The sequence below is a fragment of the Thamnophis sirtalis genome, unplaced genomic scaffold, assembly GCF_051295495.1.
Source record: "Thamnophis sirtalis isolate CommonGarterSnake01/CBP01778 unplaced genomic scaffold, rThaSir2_p1.2 scaffold_1, whole genome shotgun sequence".
Lineage (NCBI taxonomy): Eukaryota > Metazoa > Chordata > Lepidosauria > Squamata > Natricidae > Thamnophis > Thamnophis sirtalis.
In genome coordinates, this window is record NW_028261381.1 from 31,645,363 (window position 1) to 31,664,665 (window position 19,303).

The 19,303-nt window shown below is 39.4% G+C and overlaps 1 protein-coding gene across 1 annotated transcript in view; it reads left to right on the forward strand.

The window, feature by feature from the left end:
* Positions 1-19,303, forward strand: part of CCDC148 (coiled-coil domain containing 148) — a 146,607-nt gene that overhangs the window by 81,798 nt on the left and 45,506 nt on the right. The window contains exons 9-10 of the mRNA XM_014053361.2: positions 602-740; positions 3,102-3,308. Coding sequence (XP_013908836.2) covers positions 602-740; positions 3,102-3,308 — 346 coding nt within the window. The remainder of the gene's footprint in view (positions 1-601; positions 741-3,101; positions 3,309-19,303) is intronic.

Here is a 19,303-nt window from a genome sequence, read left to right on the forward strand (position 1 = left end):
GACTGGAGAACCAGTTCGGGGACGTGGCAGACCTGGGTCACTGCCAATTCCAGCAACCCACACCACCATACCACTACCGGTTCGGCCGAACCGGTAGGAATCCACCTCTGCCCAGGCCCACAATACTGGGAACAGGCCAGAGAAATGCTTCTTCACCAAGGCTAATGGGGAAAAATGCTTTTCATGGAAGCAGCAGCAGACTTTGCAAATATATGTGTGTTGATGCTTTAAATATAAAGTTGCTTTAAATTTCATTTATATTTGTATACATTTTTTATTATCATTATTTTTGTCTGGGTGATACAGAAATTAGAAGTATATCTACTCAGGAAGATCCACCCAGAGGAAGGAAGGTGATTGGCAAACGCTTTCCTGGAAAAGAAAGCTGGGAAAGCCCAGCAACCAGGGAATTGTCCAAGCGGAGGATGTGGTATCTGCAATTTGGACTGAATACCTTGCAAAGTTTTGCCAAAAAATCTCAGTCCAAACAGGGTTTTCTTAAGATGGCTTAGAGTCAACCAGCCATGAACACAAGAAAGGAGAAGCTTAAGATACAATGCTTGTAAGATTGTGTTACATTTGTCCTGTTTTGTTCCTACAGCCGTTTCCAGTGGAGTAAAGAAGATCTTTGGACATATCAGGTCATCACTGGTCAGTATCCAAGTGACATGCAAGGTAGAAGAACCCTCTATTTGGATATGCTTCAAAAACTTCTACCTCACAAATCCAGACAAAGCCTTGTAAGTTGTAGAACTTATCTTTTTTTAAATTCAATTATCGGGACAGCAATTCCGTTTCAAAACTTTTTAATAGGTTTTGCTGAATATAAGATTCCGTTTAGCACTGCGCACATGGAATTGCACTTAGGACTTTCCATTTTTCCTCTTCCTTTGATCTCTGTCATTTTTCAGATGTGTTCCCATCCCTCAAACGTAGTACAAAACATTCACACGTTTGTATTTTTAAAAAACAACAACAACAATGCAACACAATTCACAAAAGTCAGTGTTGTCAAACTGATTATGGTGTTCACTGAAATACTGTACTATAATATGGGTGTGAATGGATTATGTGTTTGTGAGCAAGGTGTTCTGTGTTCAAACCTCCAGCTTCTCAAATCCACACCTACAGTCTTTTAAATCCATCCCTTAATATCTGCCTTTAAATTTATTATCAATAGCTGTAGCTGTTCCTAAAGGTCGAGCACCGTCTGGAATGGGATTCAACAGGATATGATAAAATGCTGCCAAATCTGAAAATTGACAGAAGTTGACACATATTCTGTATCTTACATGTAGGAGCAACTTCTTGTTTTGGTATAGATTACTTCTCACTTTTTAATATATTCATTTATTTGCTTATATACTAGCCCAACTCACAGGGTTGTTGTCCTGGGGAAAATAGCAGGGGGAAGCAGTATTTGGTACGTTTGCTTCATTGAATAAAAAAATAATAAAGGAGGGATATAAATAAAAATAATAAATATTCCTCCACGTTCGGTGAAAGAGCTGTTTCTTTGTGGCTTTCCTAAAGATTAATGTTGGGGCTGTTCCAATCTCTGGAAAGAAAATATTCTTCAAGGGTGAGGTTATCAGAGACAGCAGTTGTCTTCAGACTCTCACACACCCATTTCTTGAGGAAAAACAACTTTTTGAGACTTCCCCCAAATGGGTAGAAGGGCATGGAAACCTATGGCCCTTGAGATATTGCTCTCAGGACCCCCAGCTAACATGGCTAATGGGGAAGGGAATTGAAAGCTGAAATACACTGACTAGGGCTGCGATGGCGAACCTATAGCACACATACCACAGGTGGCACACGGAGGCCTCTCCCGGCACGTGAGCCCCAGCTAAACTCTACCAGCCAGCCAGCTGCTTTTTGGATCTCTGCAAAACACTATACGAGCCATTGATATACATGCAACAGGAACAGGAAGTGCCTCACAGGAGCAGATAGAGGTAAATCTTAGAGAGGCAGGAAATGCATCACTGAACAATGGAGATGAATGCTAGATAGGAATAAAGCTGCATACAAGGCTGACCTAACTCCTGTAACAGTGTAGGCATGCACAGAGTGAGAGCGTGGGGGTGGGATGCGCCCCCCCATGCCACATTTTTGGTACCAGAATGCTTCAGGGAGGCCTGCTAGGCCCAAAATGGGGCACATGTTCAGTGTGTGGGGGGGGGAGTGTGCGCATTGTATTATGGTGTGGCTGTCATGTGTGCGCATGCACTTTTGGCACACGAGGACAAAAAGGTTAGCCATCACTGGACTAGGGCCACAAGTTCCACACTTTTGCTCTGCAGTCTGCTTGGAACTATAAATGTAATGTATTGCCATTTAAAATGTTCAGCAAATTTACTAATGTTGGTAGGCAAGTAAACTAGCCATTCAGTATCTCAAATAAATGCTAGGTGAGATAATATAAAAAACATACCTACATGCCCACAATAACAGGCAGTATTCAAAAGGACACAACCTTAGATTTATAACTCAGCTTCTTCTCTGAGCTCAAAACAAAACACAGCAACATCCAATCATTTCTAAATAATGGAAGATTCATTCAAAGAACTCTCCACTTATCACAGTGAAATCCGTGATAGCACTCCAATTAGTTTTACACAGCATTCATGTTACATTCCTGCTGCATTCGGTACATATGGCTTTTGGTACACAAAATGATATGTCTCACAAAATGTGTAATAATTGTTTTTCAGGGGAGGCAATCGAATGGATCCACGAGAGACGACTTGGGGAGAAGACTAGCTTTACATTTCTCCGCTTTCTTAGCGGCAGATGCCTTTTATTCTTTCCTTTGGCCTCCTGTCAATATGTTAGAAATATTTCTGGGTTGTTGATTTAGTTACGTTAACCCTTATAAATGCCTGGCAACGTAGCTCTTGTTAGTTTCTGAGAAGGGCATGATTCGTTCATGCTTTTATTAGCTGATCTTCTCTTGGCTTCAAATAAGGTCATTTTTAACATCCAATTAAAGCAACCTCTAGCTGTTAGGGTTTAGAAGATCAATTCTGCCTATTTCCAAAATAACCCCTTTTTCCTTTGATGCTTCCATTCCCCCACCCCACCCCTCTCCCCTTCAGATTGCTCATGAAAAATCTTGGGACCACTATTATTTTACCAGAAACCAATTGAGAGTTCTGATGTTCAACTGGGTCCAAGCTAGGAAAACATTCTTAGTGAAGGCGGTGATGACTCTCGCAGAAGCTTGCACTGCTTATGAGACTGAAATGATGGTGGCTAATAATAGAAGAAAACAGCAGGAAATATGTGCTAATCTGAAAGAGAAGGTAGGCTCAATTGCACAACCCTCTATTAAATTATTGCTGCTTTGCATATTCTGTCTTGTTCAGTATTAACTTAAATGGAGGGGGGGGAATGTGCATTAGCTATCCATGGGCTCCCACCTTATCCTGAAATAACTTGTCATCTTTTCAGGATGGCACTGTTGAATTACATGCCCTCAAATGGATTGGAGAAGTCTTGTTTCATTTTGTTACAAAAATGTGAGCAATTTGTTTTAAATTTATGTGCTCTTGAGACTTTGCATTAAAGGGCCAGCTTTATTTTACTTCTACATGTCTGTAGAATTGTATGTGGAAATGTGTTTTCCTTGGGTGGAGAAAGAGAGAGTTTTAATTAATCCTGTCCTGTCCTGATGCATTTTGGGATAACAGCTAATTGACTGTGACTTATCTTTTCCCACTAGCAGTAGCAGCATGCTGGAATAATATGGCTAGAATGAAAAAAAAATGTGCATCTATCTGTTCTGTAAATGTGGCTCATATAATTGGTGGGATGGAAGAAAAGGAGGGGTTCTCAGTGAAATTATCACATTCCTTCAGTGTAAAGATGCTGGCCCAAAATCTTAATGTGAAAAGAGTAACCTGGAAGTCTGGAAAAGGAAATCAGTTGCTGCTAAATGATCAGTGCAAACTGAATAATAATCAACATGTTTTGTTCTGCTAACATTCCTGGAAGTTTTGCTCTTGCTTCCCTGTGGTCTATACTTCTGTATGCTGTAATATAATTGAAACATGATGCAATATGATTGATACATGGTACTTATGCAGGCTGCATATGTTGTGTTTGCAAAATGCACTGAGCCATAAGCTTACAATAGATTTTAGATTACTACGTTGTGCAAACCTAGCATGTGAGGTAAATACATGGTTCAGTATGTAGCATGTCATATGAGCACAACTCATCAGCATTATTCTGTGTCTGTTATTGTACTCTTCTTGCAATTAAATCAGACCTTAGTAGCAATACCTCAAGTTTGATGATCCCGCTGTTCAGCTAAAGAACTGCTGTCTTTAGGACAATGCTTATTCACCTGGGGCAGGCAGTGAGCCATCTTATTTTTGCTGTATTTTTATCATATAATGAAAAATAAGTATTTGATGAGCAGCAGCAATAGCACTGTCAGAAGCTCCCTTGACCATCAACCATGCCTAGTGCAAGTATCCTCAGATTATGATAGCAATTAGGACCAGAATTTCCATCTCTAAGTGATGTGGTTATAAAGTGTGATGTTGCGTGACCATATCACTTAGTGATGGCAATCCTGGCAGTTTCGGTTATTGTCATAACCCAGGACCTTGCAGGTCATTAGGCAGGAAGATGTGGAAATCAGAGGTTGGCAAGTGGGCAAGTGCTATGGAGGGGATACCACAGGCAGGCACTACAGAGCAAAAAAGCTGCAGGAGTGGAAGCAACGTCTGACTTCCTGCTAGCCTCCCCATTGAATTTGCTTGTGGGAAGCCAGCAGAAAACATTGGAAATCACAATTATATGACCGCATTACAATGTAATAATTGTAACTGGACACCAAGTGCCAGAATCACAGTTATGCAACCATGGGTATGCTGCAGTGGCTGCAACTTTGCAGTTGGTTGTAAGTCCTTCTTGTTCAGCGCTGTTGTGACTTTGAATGGTTGCTGAACAAGTTGGCAAAGATTGCCTGTAGTAATTTTCTTTTGGGGAAGTTCTTAATTTCTAGGGTTCCCCTGATATTATAGAACGTAATTATTTTTTATGCAGTAGGCTTCATTCCTACTATTAAGTGGAAGTAGAGTTTTGTAACCCACTACCCCACACAAAATCCCCTAACTGGGGGAATAAGACCCATCATCTTAGAACTAAGGAGAAATTTCCTAACCGTGAGAACAATTAACCAGAGGAACGGTTTTCCTTCCAACATTGTAGGTGCTCCATCACCTGAGGTTTTAAAAAGAGTTTGGACAGCCATTTGATTGGAATGGTATAGGGCTGCGATGGTGAACCTATGGCATGCGTGCCCAAGATGGCACGCAGAGCCTCTCTGTGGGCACGCACATTATTGCCAGCTGCTCTCTTCTGTGATGCAGTGCTCTGGGGTGCACATATACGCTCCAGTTTCAGCACTAAGTGTTGAAAAGATTAGCCGTCACTTGTATAGGGGTCTACTGCTTGAGGGAATGGGACAATTTGCCACAACCAATTTACTGTGGCCAGGTCACCATGGCCAACTCACCACAGCCAACTCACCATGGCCAATATGGCAGGACAACTTGCTACAGGACAATTTAGCAATTCTATTTAATTATTTACAATAAATAAAATTATTTTAATTTTTGACATTTACATTTCATTTTGTTCCTTCTTTTGCATATTTTCTTTAATGATTCCATTCCAACATTTCTTTGGTATTAGTGTAACTCTTGTCCCGCAATGAGTTGTCCTGCAGCAAGTTGGCCATGGCGAGTTGGCCATGGCAAGTTGGCCATGGCGAGTTGGCCATGGTGAATTGGCCATGGTGAATTATCATAGACCCTCTGCTTGAACATGGGTTTGGACTAGAGGATCTTCAAGATCCCTTCCAACTCTGTTATTCTAAGATAGTGGTTTACTTTCTCAAAAAAGCAATCACTGGATACAAAAGAATGCAACACTTTGGTTTAGAGTACAATTTTCCCTTTTTATGTAAGGTTATTCAGAAGATGGTTGGCTTTCAGTTCCAAAGATCTCTTAAAAAATGCATTATCTTCATATTTTTAAGTGGGTTCAGACCTGGTTATAACATTGGAGTTGCATTGATTGTACTTGTTCAGAACTTCTTGGGGGTTCAGGATGAGATAACCTATCCATTTCAATCACCCTGTGATTTATAATACTATCAAGCATGGTATTCTTATGGACCAACTTAGGGATTTAGGAGTGGAAGACATCCTTCTGTGCTGGTTCTCTTCCTTTTAGGAGGGCTGGTTGCTATGAGTATTGATGGAGGAGGAAGCACTAGACCAGTGTCAGTGAACCTTTTCAGCATTGAGTGCCGAAAATGGAGCACACATGCGGAGGGAGGAACACCAAAACCCGGAAAAACAGTTCCCCAGTGTGCATGCATATGATGGGAAGCTGAGCTTCCCATTTCTGGCTTACGCATACATTCTGGTCAGTTGGTCTTCCGGTTTCCGGCGCTCCTGCGCGTGTGAAGACCAGCTGCACCAAAATCTGGAAGAGTAACAGGCTATGGCTGGCGTGCCCAGAGAGATGGCTCTGTGTCCCACTTCTGGCATCCATGCCATAGGTTCGCCATCACTGCACTAGACATTTACTTTGTGGGATGTCATGTCTCAATTTTCTCCCCACTTACGTTCTGTATCTTCATGAAACCATTAGGGAGGTCTTCTATAGATAGAAAGCAAAATATCATTAAGATGTGATTATTATATTCAATATTATACAGTGCCACGTCTGGTTAATTAAGTGATAGTCAGAATTCTTTCCAGATGCCTGAATACTGTGTAATCTGGATGGGGAAGGACACAGTTCAGCTAAACTTTAGCAGCACTGAGTGACTGAGGGAAATTTTAACTTAGAGTGGCATAGCATTGTTCCAGATGAAGTCAGTGCAAAATTTGGAACCTTGTTCATGGAGCATATGGCAGCTATGGCTAAAAGGACCTTTGGATAAATCCATTCTGTCTGTTAATGGGGCACATTCTTAGACCTGAGGCCTTGGCCATAGTTATTCACCCCCTAATCACTTCACAATTGGAGTTACGAATAGGTCTGTTCTTAAAGAACATTTGGAAGCTAGAGCTGTTTTGGACACCCTGTGGGATACCCATGTGATTCAGCTGCTATGTGTGCAGCACTGGTTCTCAGTAGGCTTCCTGATACAATTCAAGAAGCTGATTATGACTCTACTTGGCACAGTGTCCAACTATTGAAATTGCTTAGGCTTCTTCCATCAGATTTGGCAGAGTTGGGGTGTTCTGAGCCCCTTCTGTGAAGTCATGTCATTTAGTAAGAATAAGGAGTTATGCATTTCCCTTTGAAATTTGGATGGCCCTCAATTTATGAGGCTATAGGAGAAGTTTAAAAACATGAATCTTTGCCCAAAAGCTGAGGCCAAGATCTTTGGTGAGCCGGGTTTTATGTGGTTGAATGAGATATGGGAGGGTTTTTTGTGTGTCTGTATATTGTATACTATTTGGATGTTCTGCCATTGCTTTAACTTTTGGTTTTAGACTCTTAATATACTGTTAGCCACCAGTGGTGGGTTTCAAAAGTTGTTCGAACCTACTCTGTGGGTGTGGCCTCCTTTGTGGGAGTGGCTTGCCGCCCATGTGACTGGATGGGAGTGGCTTGCCACCCATGTGACCGGATATGAAGATGCCGACGACACTTGTCAGAACCACCTTAAATTACCTCACACACAGCACTGGCATGCATAAGAATAGGATGTAAACTTGTTTTTTAAAAGGCATCTTTGGTTTGCGTTAAAACAACTTCAACACAGGCAATGTTCTGATTGCACCACAAACGCAGAAGTCATCCTTACCTTTCACAGAGGCACTGAGTTTTATAAATATGAGCATGATAGTGTAGAATAATCATATCCAATAGCCACCCAAAGTTATGAGAACCATGGCCATATATTGTAGATTGTATAAATAAATAAATAAATAAATAAATAAATAAATAAATAAATAAATAAATAAATAAATAAATATTTTTTGATAGGCAGCTTCAACATTTTATATCCTAGAAGCTCAGAAGTCTTTATGTTTTGTTTTATTGGTGTGTGCATGTTTTGTTAATTTAATGTGCAAATTAATATCCTGCTCTCCACTAGGCAATTTTAAATGAGCTATTCTTTTATTTTTGGAAGGCACAGTTTAGCTTTCAAAGTTATAGACACTTAACTACTCATGTTCAGTGCTACTAGAAATTATGGTGATTTGTAAAATAAAGGCAAGCAGAAGTATATGAATAGCTCAAAGGTCTTTTTAATAATAAAAAGCAATAAAATACTTTACATTTCAAAATATCCAAGAATTTCTAAGAAAGTATAGGATATTTAAAAAATATCAGTATAAGAAAACAAAAATGGAATTGCTTTTAATTTAAAATAATTACAGGTAGTCCTTGCTTAATGACTGGTCACTTGGTGACCATTTACAGTTCTGATGGTTGAATCCTGCCCTGCAGTCACATGACTGTTCTTTGAGCATTTGGTAACCTGCTCACCTTTATAGGTTGTAGCATTCCATAGTCACATGACCATGATTTACAACATTTTTTGCCAGTCTCCGGCCTTTTTGGCTGGTTTCTGGTAAAAAGTACCCTTAGAAATATATTGATTTGTTTAGGTTTAGGTTTTGTTAAGATACAAAAATACAAAAGTAAATAAGAGAACGGTGGGGAGGAAGAGGGGGAAGAGAAGTGGAAAGGGTAGGGAAAAAAAGAAAAAAAAACATTGACTTCCGACTCTGTTGCAGTAAAAACAAGGCATTAACATCAAATCACAACTTTTGGTTTTTTCATAACAATATAAACAAGCCATTTCTATAAAGATCTATCAATCTAATAGGTAAAACCCCAAATCAAAGTTTCATTCTTTTCCACTTCAAACACAAAGTTCAGAAGCTGTCTCCATGTGAAAACAAAAGTATTTATATTCTTTTCTTTAATCAAAATAGTCAATGTTGCCATTCAGCCAACTCTATCAACTTCTGCAACCATTCATCCATGGCAGGAATCAAAGTGTCCTTCGATTTATCTTATCTGGTGTTAAATACCAACGCTACATCATCTTATAGAAATTTTCTTTTAGATTATAATTTAATGTAAATTTTACGCCCTTTGTCCACATATTTTCCCATTCTTCAAACATCACATTATATCCAAAATTCCTTGCTCACTTAATCATACTGTCAGGGTTCTGACCAATTAAATCATGATTCTCGAGCCAAGCTTCAAAAGAAATCCAATTATTTATTAGGAACTTCATGTCTGCACTTTCCAAGTGAAGCCAACTCTGACCTCACTTAATTCATGCCCCGGCTCTGACCATGTTTCCCCCTCCCCCCAGTGTGTGTCATCAGTCACATTCCCCAACAAAGCAATTTCGAGGGTTGTAGAGTCCCTCCCTCCGGCCACTGTGGTTATCCGTGGAGATGGCTTTGACACATACAATGTTTTACATGTTCATTTTCCAAATTCAATTTCAATAACATTTTATAGATCTTAGCGATATGTTCGTTTGCACATAATAAAGTTTTCAATTCATCTTTAACAGAGTCAAATCCATAGCACGTTTTAATCCAGTTTAAATCTTTCTTTCAGTTGTTGATAAGTAAACCAATGGCAGAAATATATTAATGTGTTAACTATAGGAACATTCTCTTAATGATTGCCACAAAAAGTTGAAAATGGGTCTAGTCACATGGGTGCCTTGACTTATGATTGTCATGACTTATGATGGAATTCTAGACTCGATTGCAATCAGAAATCCAAGACTACCTGTATATATGTTGTGTGCATGTGTAAATAATTATTTTCTCCTCAAGGTACTTTTCAGTAGAAACAACAAGAATTTTGAAATAAAACTGGATAACTATGAAATGTAACATTTTCAGAATCTGAAATATATAGGGAAAGTCCATATGGTGCTCCTCTGGTTGTACTCCTACAAAATAATCATTTTCCCCCCAATATGAAATATGATCACTTTTTTTTCAATGCTGCATAAGAAAACAAGTGAAAATTTCATCCCCATATTATTGAAAGTTTTCCCTTTTTGAGCTTCACCCATGCAGAACTTAGCACCTGATTTGTGATAGACTGACCTTCTCCTTTTGATCATTCTAAAAAAAAACCCCACCCTTCAACGTCTGGATTTATGCTTTCCTTGAAGTAGGAAGGCACCAGTTTGTAGATTTATAATAAAAAGCAATTAACAACTTCCTCCCTTAACCTGCATCTTTCTCCAGAAATAATAGCAGCTGCTGCTTATCTTGGCTCTTAATTATGAGAAGTACAATTCCACCTTCTCTCTATTCAGATTGTATCTTCATAATCTCCCCTTCATTGTTCTCTCTTTCAGCTGGCAAGCTGAGGATTTGTGAAAAGAAGCCAGTCTTACTCTCATTACCTCATCAACTTATTAAGACAGGGGTGTCCAACCTGTTAGATCACATGGAGCTTAATTTGCTCTGTTTTCAACAGTAAGACATAGGGCTTCAAAGTTTCTCTAACTGTCACAAAGACATACTGTTAATCATTTCAAAATGTCATTGCTACTCTACAGAGTGTTGATCTGCGGTGTATTTATTAGCTAAATACAGATATGAAGAAAAAGAATGGACAGAATTATGAAAAAAAGGAGAAGGGTAAAAAGCTTTAAAAAGCTATTTCCTGAGAGTATTTTGTGAGTGTTGTTACTTTACTGGGATAATTTGATCCAAAAAGGCAAAAGCTATCCACCTTATCACTATTTTCTTTTTCATTTCTAAGGCCATTGGTTGACGTTGGTTTGGTCTTCTGTAAACTAATCCCATTTTTTTCACTATGCCCCTTGACTTTCATTACTAGAACTTGCAATAATTTTTAGCTATCAGTTATAAAATAAATTACATACTTACAAAGGGGAGAAATGCAAAGTTAACTTAAAAAACTGACCATTGTAAAGAATGTTAGATGAGAAGAAAAAAAAGAGAAAAGAGAAAGACAAAAGCCAAACAGGAAAAAAATAATGAAGGTACCAAATAGGTTCCATTGCCATTGTACAATTGCAGGTTCCTAATTTTATATTAATATAAAAAGAATTACCATTCAGATTTTAAATAGTAAAATGAATCTAAAGCAGCAGGGGCAGCAGCAATGAATGTGTCAACTGTTTTAGCTGTACATGTTGCCATTCAACTCTTTTATATAAGTCATTCATTATTCAAATTTATTAGTTCTTAGTCGCCCTGAGAACCAGTTTGGTATATAGTGGTTATGGTGTCAATCTAGAAACAAGGAGACTGTGAGTTATAATTCCAGTCAAAGCTAGTTGGGTGACCTTGGGCCAGTCACTCTCTTCCAGCCCTAAGAAGATGGCAGTGGCAAACCACATCGGAAAAACCTTGCCAAGAAAATTGCAGTATGTCTGCCTACCATCAGTGCTGAAAAATAACCAAATCCATATTGTAGTTAGAATTAAGAATTTGCCAGAGTCTCCATGGTGCTAGATAATAACACTCACTACAAACAGTGTAGTACTCATTCCAGTATGTTATTGAAGTTGACAAGTATGCCCCATGATATTCTTTAAAATCAGGAAAAATGGCACCTTCATTTTCATATAGGAGCTGAAACATGATATCGGTAGAAGTATCTTGGTTGTTTGTTCCTTCCATTACAAATGAATAAGTTATCAGACTTAAAAGTATTTAAAGTAGGACCAATATGGCTGTTGCTCTACATCAGGGGTGTCAAACTTCCAGCCCGCAGGCGGGATGCGTCACACACTGGCCACGCACACTCACTTTTTTCTGAAGGAGAAAAAAGTCATGATATGTCATGTGACAATGTGAGTTTGAAATCCCTGCTCTACATGATCTACATTATCTTATCCAGAAAGATTACTCTCTAAATATATATGAGTCTTGGTACAATGTTCATTTTCACCACATTGAATCTTTCCCATTTCTTAATATCACCTTTTTAGTTAAAGAATACAGTACAAGTTGTAATATTTCTTAACCATAGGACAAGATGTTTTGTTATGGTTACAATAGATTTATTTCTAATAGATTCCAGAAAATAAGCAAAAACTAAATTTTATCTACATCCTTCAGGGCCTTTTTACCATGTAGGCTTCCTTGCTTGCTTGCTTGCTTGCTTGCTTGCTTGCTTGCTTGCTTGCTTGCTTGCTTGCTTACTTACTTACTTACTTACTTACTTACTTACTTACTTACTTACTTACTTACTTACTTACTTACTTACTTACTCAATTTCTATAACCACTCAACCAAGTGACCCTGGTGGCTTAAAATTCTAAAATTAGAAAACAGCTAAAAGAGTTGGAAAACACTAAAAACATTCATAAAATACATAAGTACAAAGAGCAACTGTGATGATTAATCAGCTAGCAGTAAAGCCAAGTATCAGGACCCTTAACACATAATGAGCCTCAGGCTCAGGTACATAGCCAAGTTTTTAAAGATTTGTGAAATGCCAGAGAGAATTGGGGGCATTCTAATCTCTAAAGGGAGAATATTCCATAAGAGAGGGGTCAAAGCAGAAAAAAACTGCCTTCTACAGCCCTCCACTCTGGCTGACGGGCTCTGCAGCATGCCTAATCTGTTGAATTGGATTGGACCAGTAAAAATTCTTGGAAAAGGACGGTAATCTGGTCCAAAGCCACGGAAGACTTTAAAGGTAACAACCAGTGCCTTGAGTTGTACTGGAAACAGTAGCTATTGCAGTTCACAGAATAGTGTTGTTACATGTGCTATATAGCTGACACCAGGAATGAAATGCTCTGAAGTCTGCTACTGGTTTGCTTAGTGCACCATAGGCACTTAGCCTTTTCTGAGTCTGAGCAAGGGGGGTGGGGGTGGGGACAGCTATGCCACACAATTTAGATTCGCTGGAAAGCAGGATTTCCTGCTTTCTAGCTAATATAAATCATACGACACAGCTGATCGGAACTTTTTAAAAACTTTTTTTAAAGCATTTTTTACTCCAGTTCGCCCGAACTGGTAGTAAAAAAAAATCCTAAAAAAGTTTTTTAAAAAAGTTCCGACAATCAGCTGTGCAACAATCAGTTGTGCCACGCGATTTCTAGTGAATATAAATCACGCGGCACAAGTGATTGTGGCACAGCTGACTACCGGTTTGCCTAAATTGGTAGCATTTTTTACTACCGGTTCGGGCGAACTGGCCCGAACCAGCAGCATTTCACCCCTGGCTGACACCATTATTACTTGTGCAGCCCGCATTATTAGATATTTTTTAATTTTAATATATATCCAGAATAGCATATAATTACAATTTCTGCACATTTAGATAAAGAGCTTTGGCAACCATTGAATAAATGCCAAATATTTTCTGTATGCAAGAACTTTTATTCAGATTCTATTATAAGCACTCCATGATTTTTTTTAAAAATTGTCTTACATTGGGGATGCCAAGGGCTCCACTACAAAATAAAACCAAGGGAAATCCTCTCAGAGTTAAGCTTCCTGCAGTTTTCTGAATTGGAATGAGACTCCAGACCTGATTTTGCAATGCTTCCAGTCACTTGCAGATTCTTTTAATTTTTACTTTTGTTTGCTTCTGATTAAGTTGTTTAAGGTCTTCAAGAAAGAAGCACAGGCTTCCTTTGTGTGCATTGTATTGTATGGGTAATTGACAGTACCAATATTTATAGCTCTGACAAAAGTAATCATTTTAATAGTGGTTAATATGAAATCAAATTACTATTGGCACTTTAAAAAATAGTGAAATGTACATTAACATCTCATTAAAATCTAAATAGCATTTCAAAAGCAGCTCATTGGCGTGTGAGGCTTAAAAATAATAGAGATATTTGACTATTAGACATTGATTGCAGAATATCAATATACATTATGCCTACCCTATGAATGAACAGCATATTATTTTTTAATTGGTTGTAATGCAGTATGTGATTTAAAATATATAATTAATTGCATGCAGCTCTTTTAAAGCTCCATTACATCAAATTATATTATGAAAGTTGAACAAGCACCTTCATCTTATATATGTATATATTTCTATCTTGTTCTTAAATCTATATTTTTCTCACATCAGCCAATAATGAAATATAATTAAAACAGCCAACCAGAACACATATAAAATATTTCTGTTGAAGGCTGTGGCTGGATCAGAGCTAATAATGGAAAAGGGCATTTGCTCTTTTTCAGAATCTCTTTCTCTTACACGCACCCGCGCGCCCGCGCACACACACACACGTCAGCCTTATATTAAGTGTAACATTATAAAGTTGTTTTTTTTATAAGATGACAATACTGTTGCTCTCATCACCAATAACACAGAAAATTTGAACAATAAAAATATTTTTTTGTTTTATCTTTTTAAAAAAAGAAATGCTAAAAATAAAATAGATTTAAATCAATTTGCCTTGGATTAGAAAGCAAATTCATGTAGTTGGTCCCTTTTAGATGAACTAGAAACTATTGATTTAAATTTAAAGGATATTAAAGAAGATCTCTATAACACATTTGTTGCAGATAAATATAGTCTCATTTAGTTATCTGAAAAATATTAGATGGCTGATGACTGATCTGGAATTCAGTTTTTTCCCCCTGAAGGATCCTGAAGGTAGCACCTTTTCTGACTAATAAATTTTAGTAAAAGGTGTAAGCTTTTGTGAGTTGTAGCTCTTTTCTTTAGATGCATAGAATGGCTAGACGGATACAGTTTGAAACTGACCCACGAACAATATTGTTAATGAAATACTAACAGTATAGCATTAAAAACAATTGTTCTTCTTGAGACTTTCTGAGATTGTCTGAAACCTTTTGATGTGAGTTCAGCAATCTCTTGCTCAGTGGTGGAATTCAAGTCCCATTCGTCCTAAACGGTCATTTTGACATCTGCTATCGAGTGTCCTGTGAGGTTGATGCTAATGCTCTGGTGCTAATTTGCCCTTGTTTGAGTCTCTTAATTCTTTTGTGCAAAGTTTGTCCTACCTGTACTATGTAGAACCAAGGGGGACATTGCTGGCAGTTGATGGCGTATATCGCATTAGAGGAAGAGCACATGAAAGTGGCTCTGATCTTGTGCAAGCATTTTTTGGGCCTATGATGAGTCTGTTGGTGTAGTTGTGGGCAAAACAGCCTTCTGGATTTCTTGTTGGTCTGGTTTTCATGCTAACATCATTGTCCTGTTGTGTTGCATTATTTGTGAGAATCTGCTTTAGATTAGGTGGTTGTTCGCATTCAGGTAAAGGCCTGTCACTCAGTTACTGAGAAAATGCAATGTTATTATCCAGTGTGAACTGTAACTTAATAATAATCATAAATTTGAACAATTTGACTTATGAGTTGTAGGTGACAACCAAGGGTGCTCTGTTTTTTCTGTTTTAATGGTGTTTTTGAAAGGTCTATATGGCTTCAGAGGTGCTTGCTGTTTAGCTAAAACCTTGAAAATATAGAAATGCTAATAGCTTACTAAGGCTGAAACTGCAGACTAAAGGACTGCTTACTGGGAAAGAAATAGTTGACCTCTGACTGTTACTCAAGGCTTATTGACTAACAAAGGTTAAAAATACTAGGTTATTGTGAAAATGGGTTCAGGGTGGACTCTTATGTCAAGTGATAATATTGTCTTTTTCCTGTAAGCAACATTATTGTATAAGCTTTGCTTCTTAGTAGGTAGAACTGCACAGCTCACTACACATGGCTCAAGCTGTTCATGTGATTTCCCCTTCAACATATTCATGTACATATTACAAATAGTCCTTTACTTACAACAATCCATTTAGTGACTGTTCACAGTTATAACAGCATCCCCCCTGCAAAATGACTTATGACTGTTTTTCATACTTGCAACGGTTGCAGCATCCTCATGGTCACATGATCAGAATTGAGACACTTGGCAACTGGTTCATACTTATGACAGTTGCAGTGTCCCAGGGTGATGTGATCACCTTTTGCCACCTTCTGAGAAGCAAAATCAATGGGGAAGCCAGATTCACTTAACCACTGTATTACTAACTTAACAATGGCAGTGATTCACTTCACAACTGTAGCAAGGAAAGCCATAAAATGGAGAACATTCACTTAAAAAATGTGTCGCTTAGCAATAGAAATTTTGGGCTCAACTGTGATTGTAAGTCGAGGTTTACTGGTTTCCGAAAAGTTGACGTGGGGTGGGTGAGTACAAATTCACACAGACCAGTGTCAAGATATGCTGTTTTGGCATTATTGATAATGTTCTTAATGGCTTGTCTTGAGGTTTATGTTTGTTGGAAGATATAGGTACAGGTAGTCCTTGTTCAACAACCATAACTTGGACAAACTACTCCATTGATAAGTGACATAGTTAAGCAGAACATCACTTGGGCAAAGATGGACTCTTTAGATTACTTGAATGTGTAGCCAGATATGTAGGTTCACAATATTGTAAATCAGAGGTGGGTTGCTCCTGGTTCGGACCGGTTTGGAAGAACCAGTAGCGGTGATTGTGCATGAGTCACCGAACCAGTAGTGATGGCTGGCTGGCCACGCCACTGAACTGGCTCGCTCCGACGCTCGCCCTCCCTCATTTTCGCCATGTGCATCCACACAATTGCCTCCTAGTGCCTACACACAGGTAAGCAGCATAGGCTGTTCATGGAGTCCCGAGACTTCGCAACGACCACCTCCTAAGTGGGATCAAGCCTCCCCGCCTCCTTGATGCACAGAGGCAGGAGGCGGCAGTTTCGTTTACTGCCTGTGAGCTTGGGGAGGGGCTAGCAGCCAAGCGAGCGTGCCAGGATCTGCTGGCTGCCTCTAATCTGATGTTTACTCACTTGCTCGCTTGGCTGCTCCCCCCCCCCCCGAGCTCACAGGCAGCGAACAAAACCACGTGCTCTTTGGACCCTCCAGCTCTCCTGCGTTCAGCTTGGCGTGGCTCAGGTTGCTGCTTTCTTTGGCCTTTAAAAAAAAAAGTTTTACAGCATATTTTATTTCCCATCTTCAATCTGAAACATAAATTTGCCAAGCCATGCCCACAAAATAAACCATGCCCACAGATCCAGTAGTAAATTTTTTTGAAACCTACCCCTGTCATAAATGCTTTGTGAAGTCTTCTCATTCTGATTAGTGGATGCTTGTAAAAGCTTCAACCGTTTGTTTTCTTTCTTTATTGTCAAGGAGGTGAGGTTGGTTGTGTAGGTTTCTTGTTTTTGTCCTATTGAACTCATGACAAACCCCTAGTGGCACAGTGGTTAGAATGCAGTATTGCAGGCTAATTCTGCTGACTGTCAGCAGTTCTATCCTGACCGGCTCAAAGTTGACTCAGTCTTCCATCTTTCCGAGGTCAGTAAAATGAGGACCCAGATTGTTGGGGTGCAATATGCTGACTCTAAACCATTTGGAGAGGGCTGTAAAGTACTATATAGTGGTATATAAGTCTTAAGTGCTATCCCTATTATATAGAACTATGAGCGAGTTCAAATTCCATGGGAGAGATAGCATTAGTGATTAACTTTTGGTTGTTGTCAATGAATTTATAAATGTATCTGTTTGGCATAATCTTTGGCAATAGATTATAATACGCGTAGCAGAGCTGAACTGGGGCAATAACTCATGTGCCATCAGAGAGGGTGCTGCTTGCCACCTCTGGCAAGTGTGCCACAGATTCGCCATCACGGCTGTAGGAGGAGAGCTGTGTTAGTCTGTGGTACTACAAATGCAAAAGGAGTCTGCTAACACCTTATCTGAATAAAACATTTTATTAAAATGTATAAGCTTTGAGGTGATCTCAGAAGGTCTCAACAAACACAATATTAATTATCAAGATATTTGTAATGTGTCTCTCATATAATCTGCATCTGCATATCAATTTATTTTCCTACCTTCTCCCTCCCCAACTTTTACCGCAGTTTAAATCCTACATCAGTCTAGCCAATTTTGCATCTGATGCAGTAAGCCATAGTTTATGCCTTTTAATAAAATTTGTTAATTGGAAAAGGTACTATCGGTACTAGATATTTTGTGAGATTTTGCCACAGTAGATTACCATAGCTCAGTTCCTACAATTGTTTGGGGTGGGGGTGTTCTTCCATGTGAAAACATAAAGTAAACTAAGGCTTATACATGGGAGAAAATTATATAATAAAAATGCCGAATATTTCTGGGGTTGTCTTGTTTAAAAACAATGATTGCATGCTTGGGAAACCAGTATCCACGGTAGACATTATGGATTCAGTTGTTAATGTAAAAAGCCGGGCTGCAATAGGCATCAGTCTTCACTAAACAAAGACTGTAAATCATGCAACTTAGAGTAAATTAGATAAAAATAGAGCAGTTAAAGTAGGGATAAGGTATTTTTGTTCGAGTCAGTGACTTCCATCAGTTCAAGTTAGCATGACCAGAGATTACAGATATGGCATCCAGCAATATCTGGACACTTATATGTTATTTCCTTCCATTCAGTTGCAGTTTTCCTGGCAAAGTTTTTCAGAATTGTTGGCCATTAGCTCATTCCTACAGCTGAGAGAAAGTGACTAGCTGAGGGATCACCAACCTGTGGCTCAGGATAAGTGTCACAACCACCAATGTGCAACATCCACCAACACGCAAATATTGAGCTTTTCAACCCCTGGTAGGTTGTCCTAGGCCAGTGATGGCGAACCTATGACACGCGTGTCAGTGCTGACACGCGTAGCCATTTGGGGTGACACGCACAGGATATCATGCGATTCATCCTCGGCTCCTGCACGGCCGCCGAGGATGAAAGAATCTGTGCTGGAGGAACGGAGGGGGCGGGACATGTGATCTCCCCCGCCCACACTCACTTACTGTATCGCCGCCGCCCCTTTCTGAGCGCAGGGGCTGCTGGTAAGGCGTGCGTGCCGTGCGCACACACGTCATCAGCGCGGCGAGGGAGGACCTGCAGGAGAGGAGCGCGGGAACAGTGCGCGCCTCTCTCCAGTCAGGCCGGCACAGAGAGTCTACTCCTGGGACTGTCGGTTACGACCGCACCACAGCAGGGAACAGCGGAGTGCCAACGGGAACTGTGAGCGCCATTAGCAGCAACTATAAATTGCGCAAAATTATGTTTTTGTCGAAGTGACACACAACGCGAGTTATGCTTGATTTTTTGCCAATTTTTGACACACCACGCCAAAAAGGTTGCCCATCACTGTCCTAGGCGCTGCTTGGAGTGTCCAAGCATGGGTTAACTTCAGCTTGCTGCCCAAGGACTGAGTTTAAATCTTTAGTGTAGCCACGCCTCCTGCTCCCTTTGGAGGTCAGTTTGAAAAACTCAGTCACCC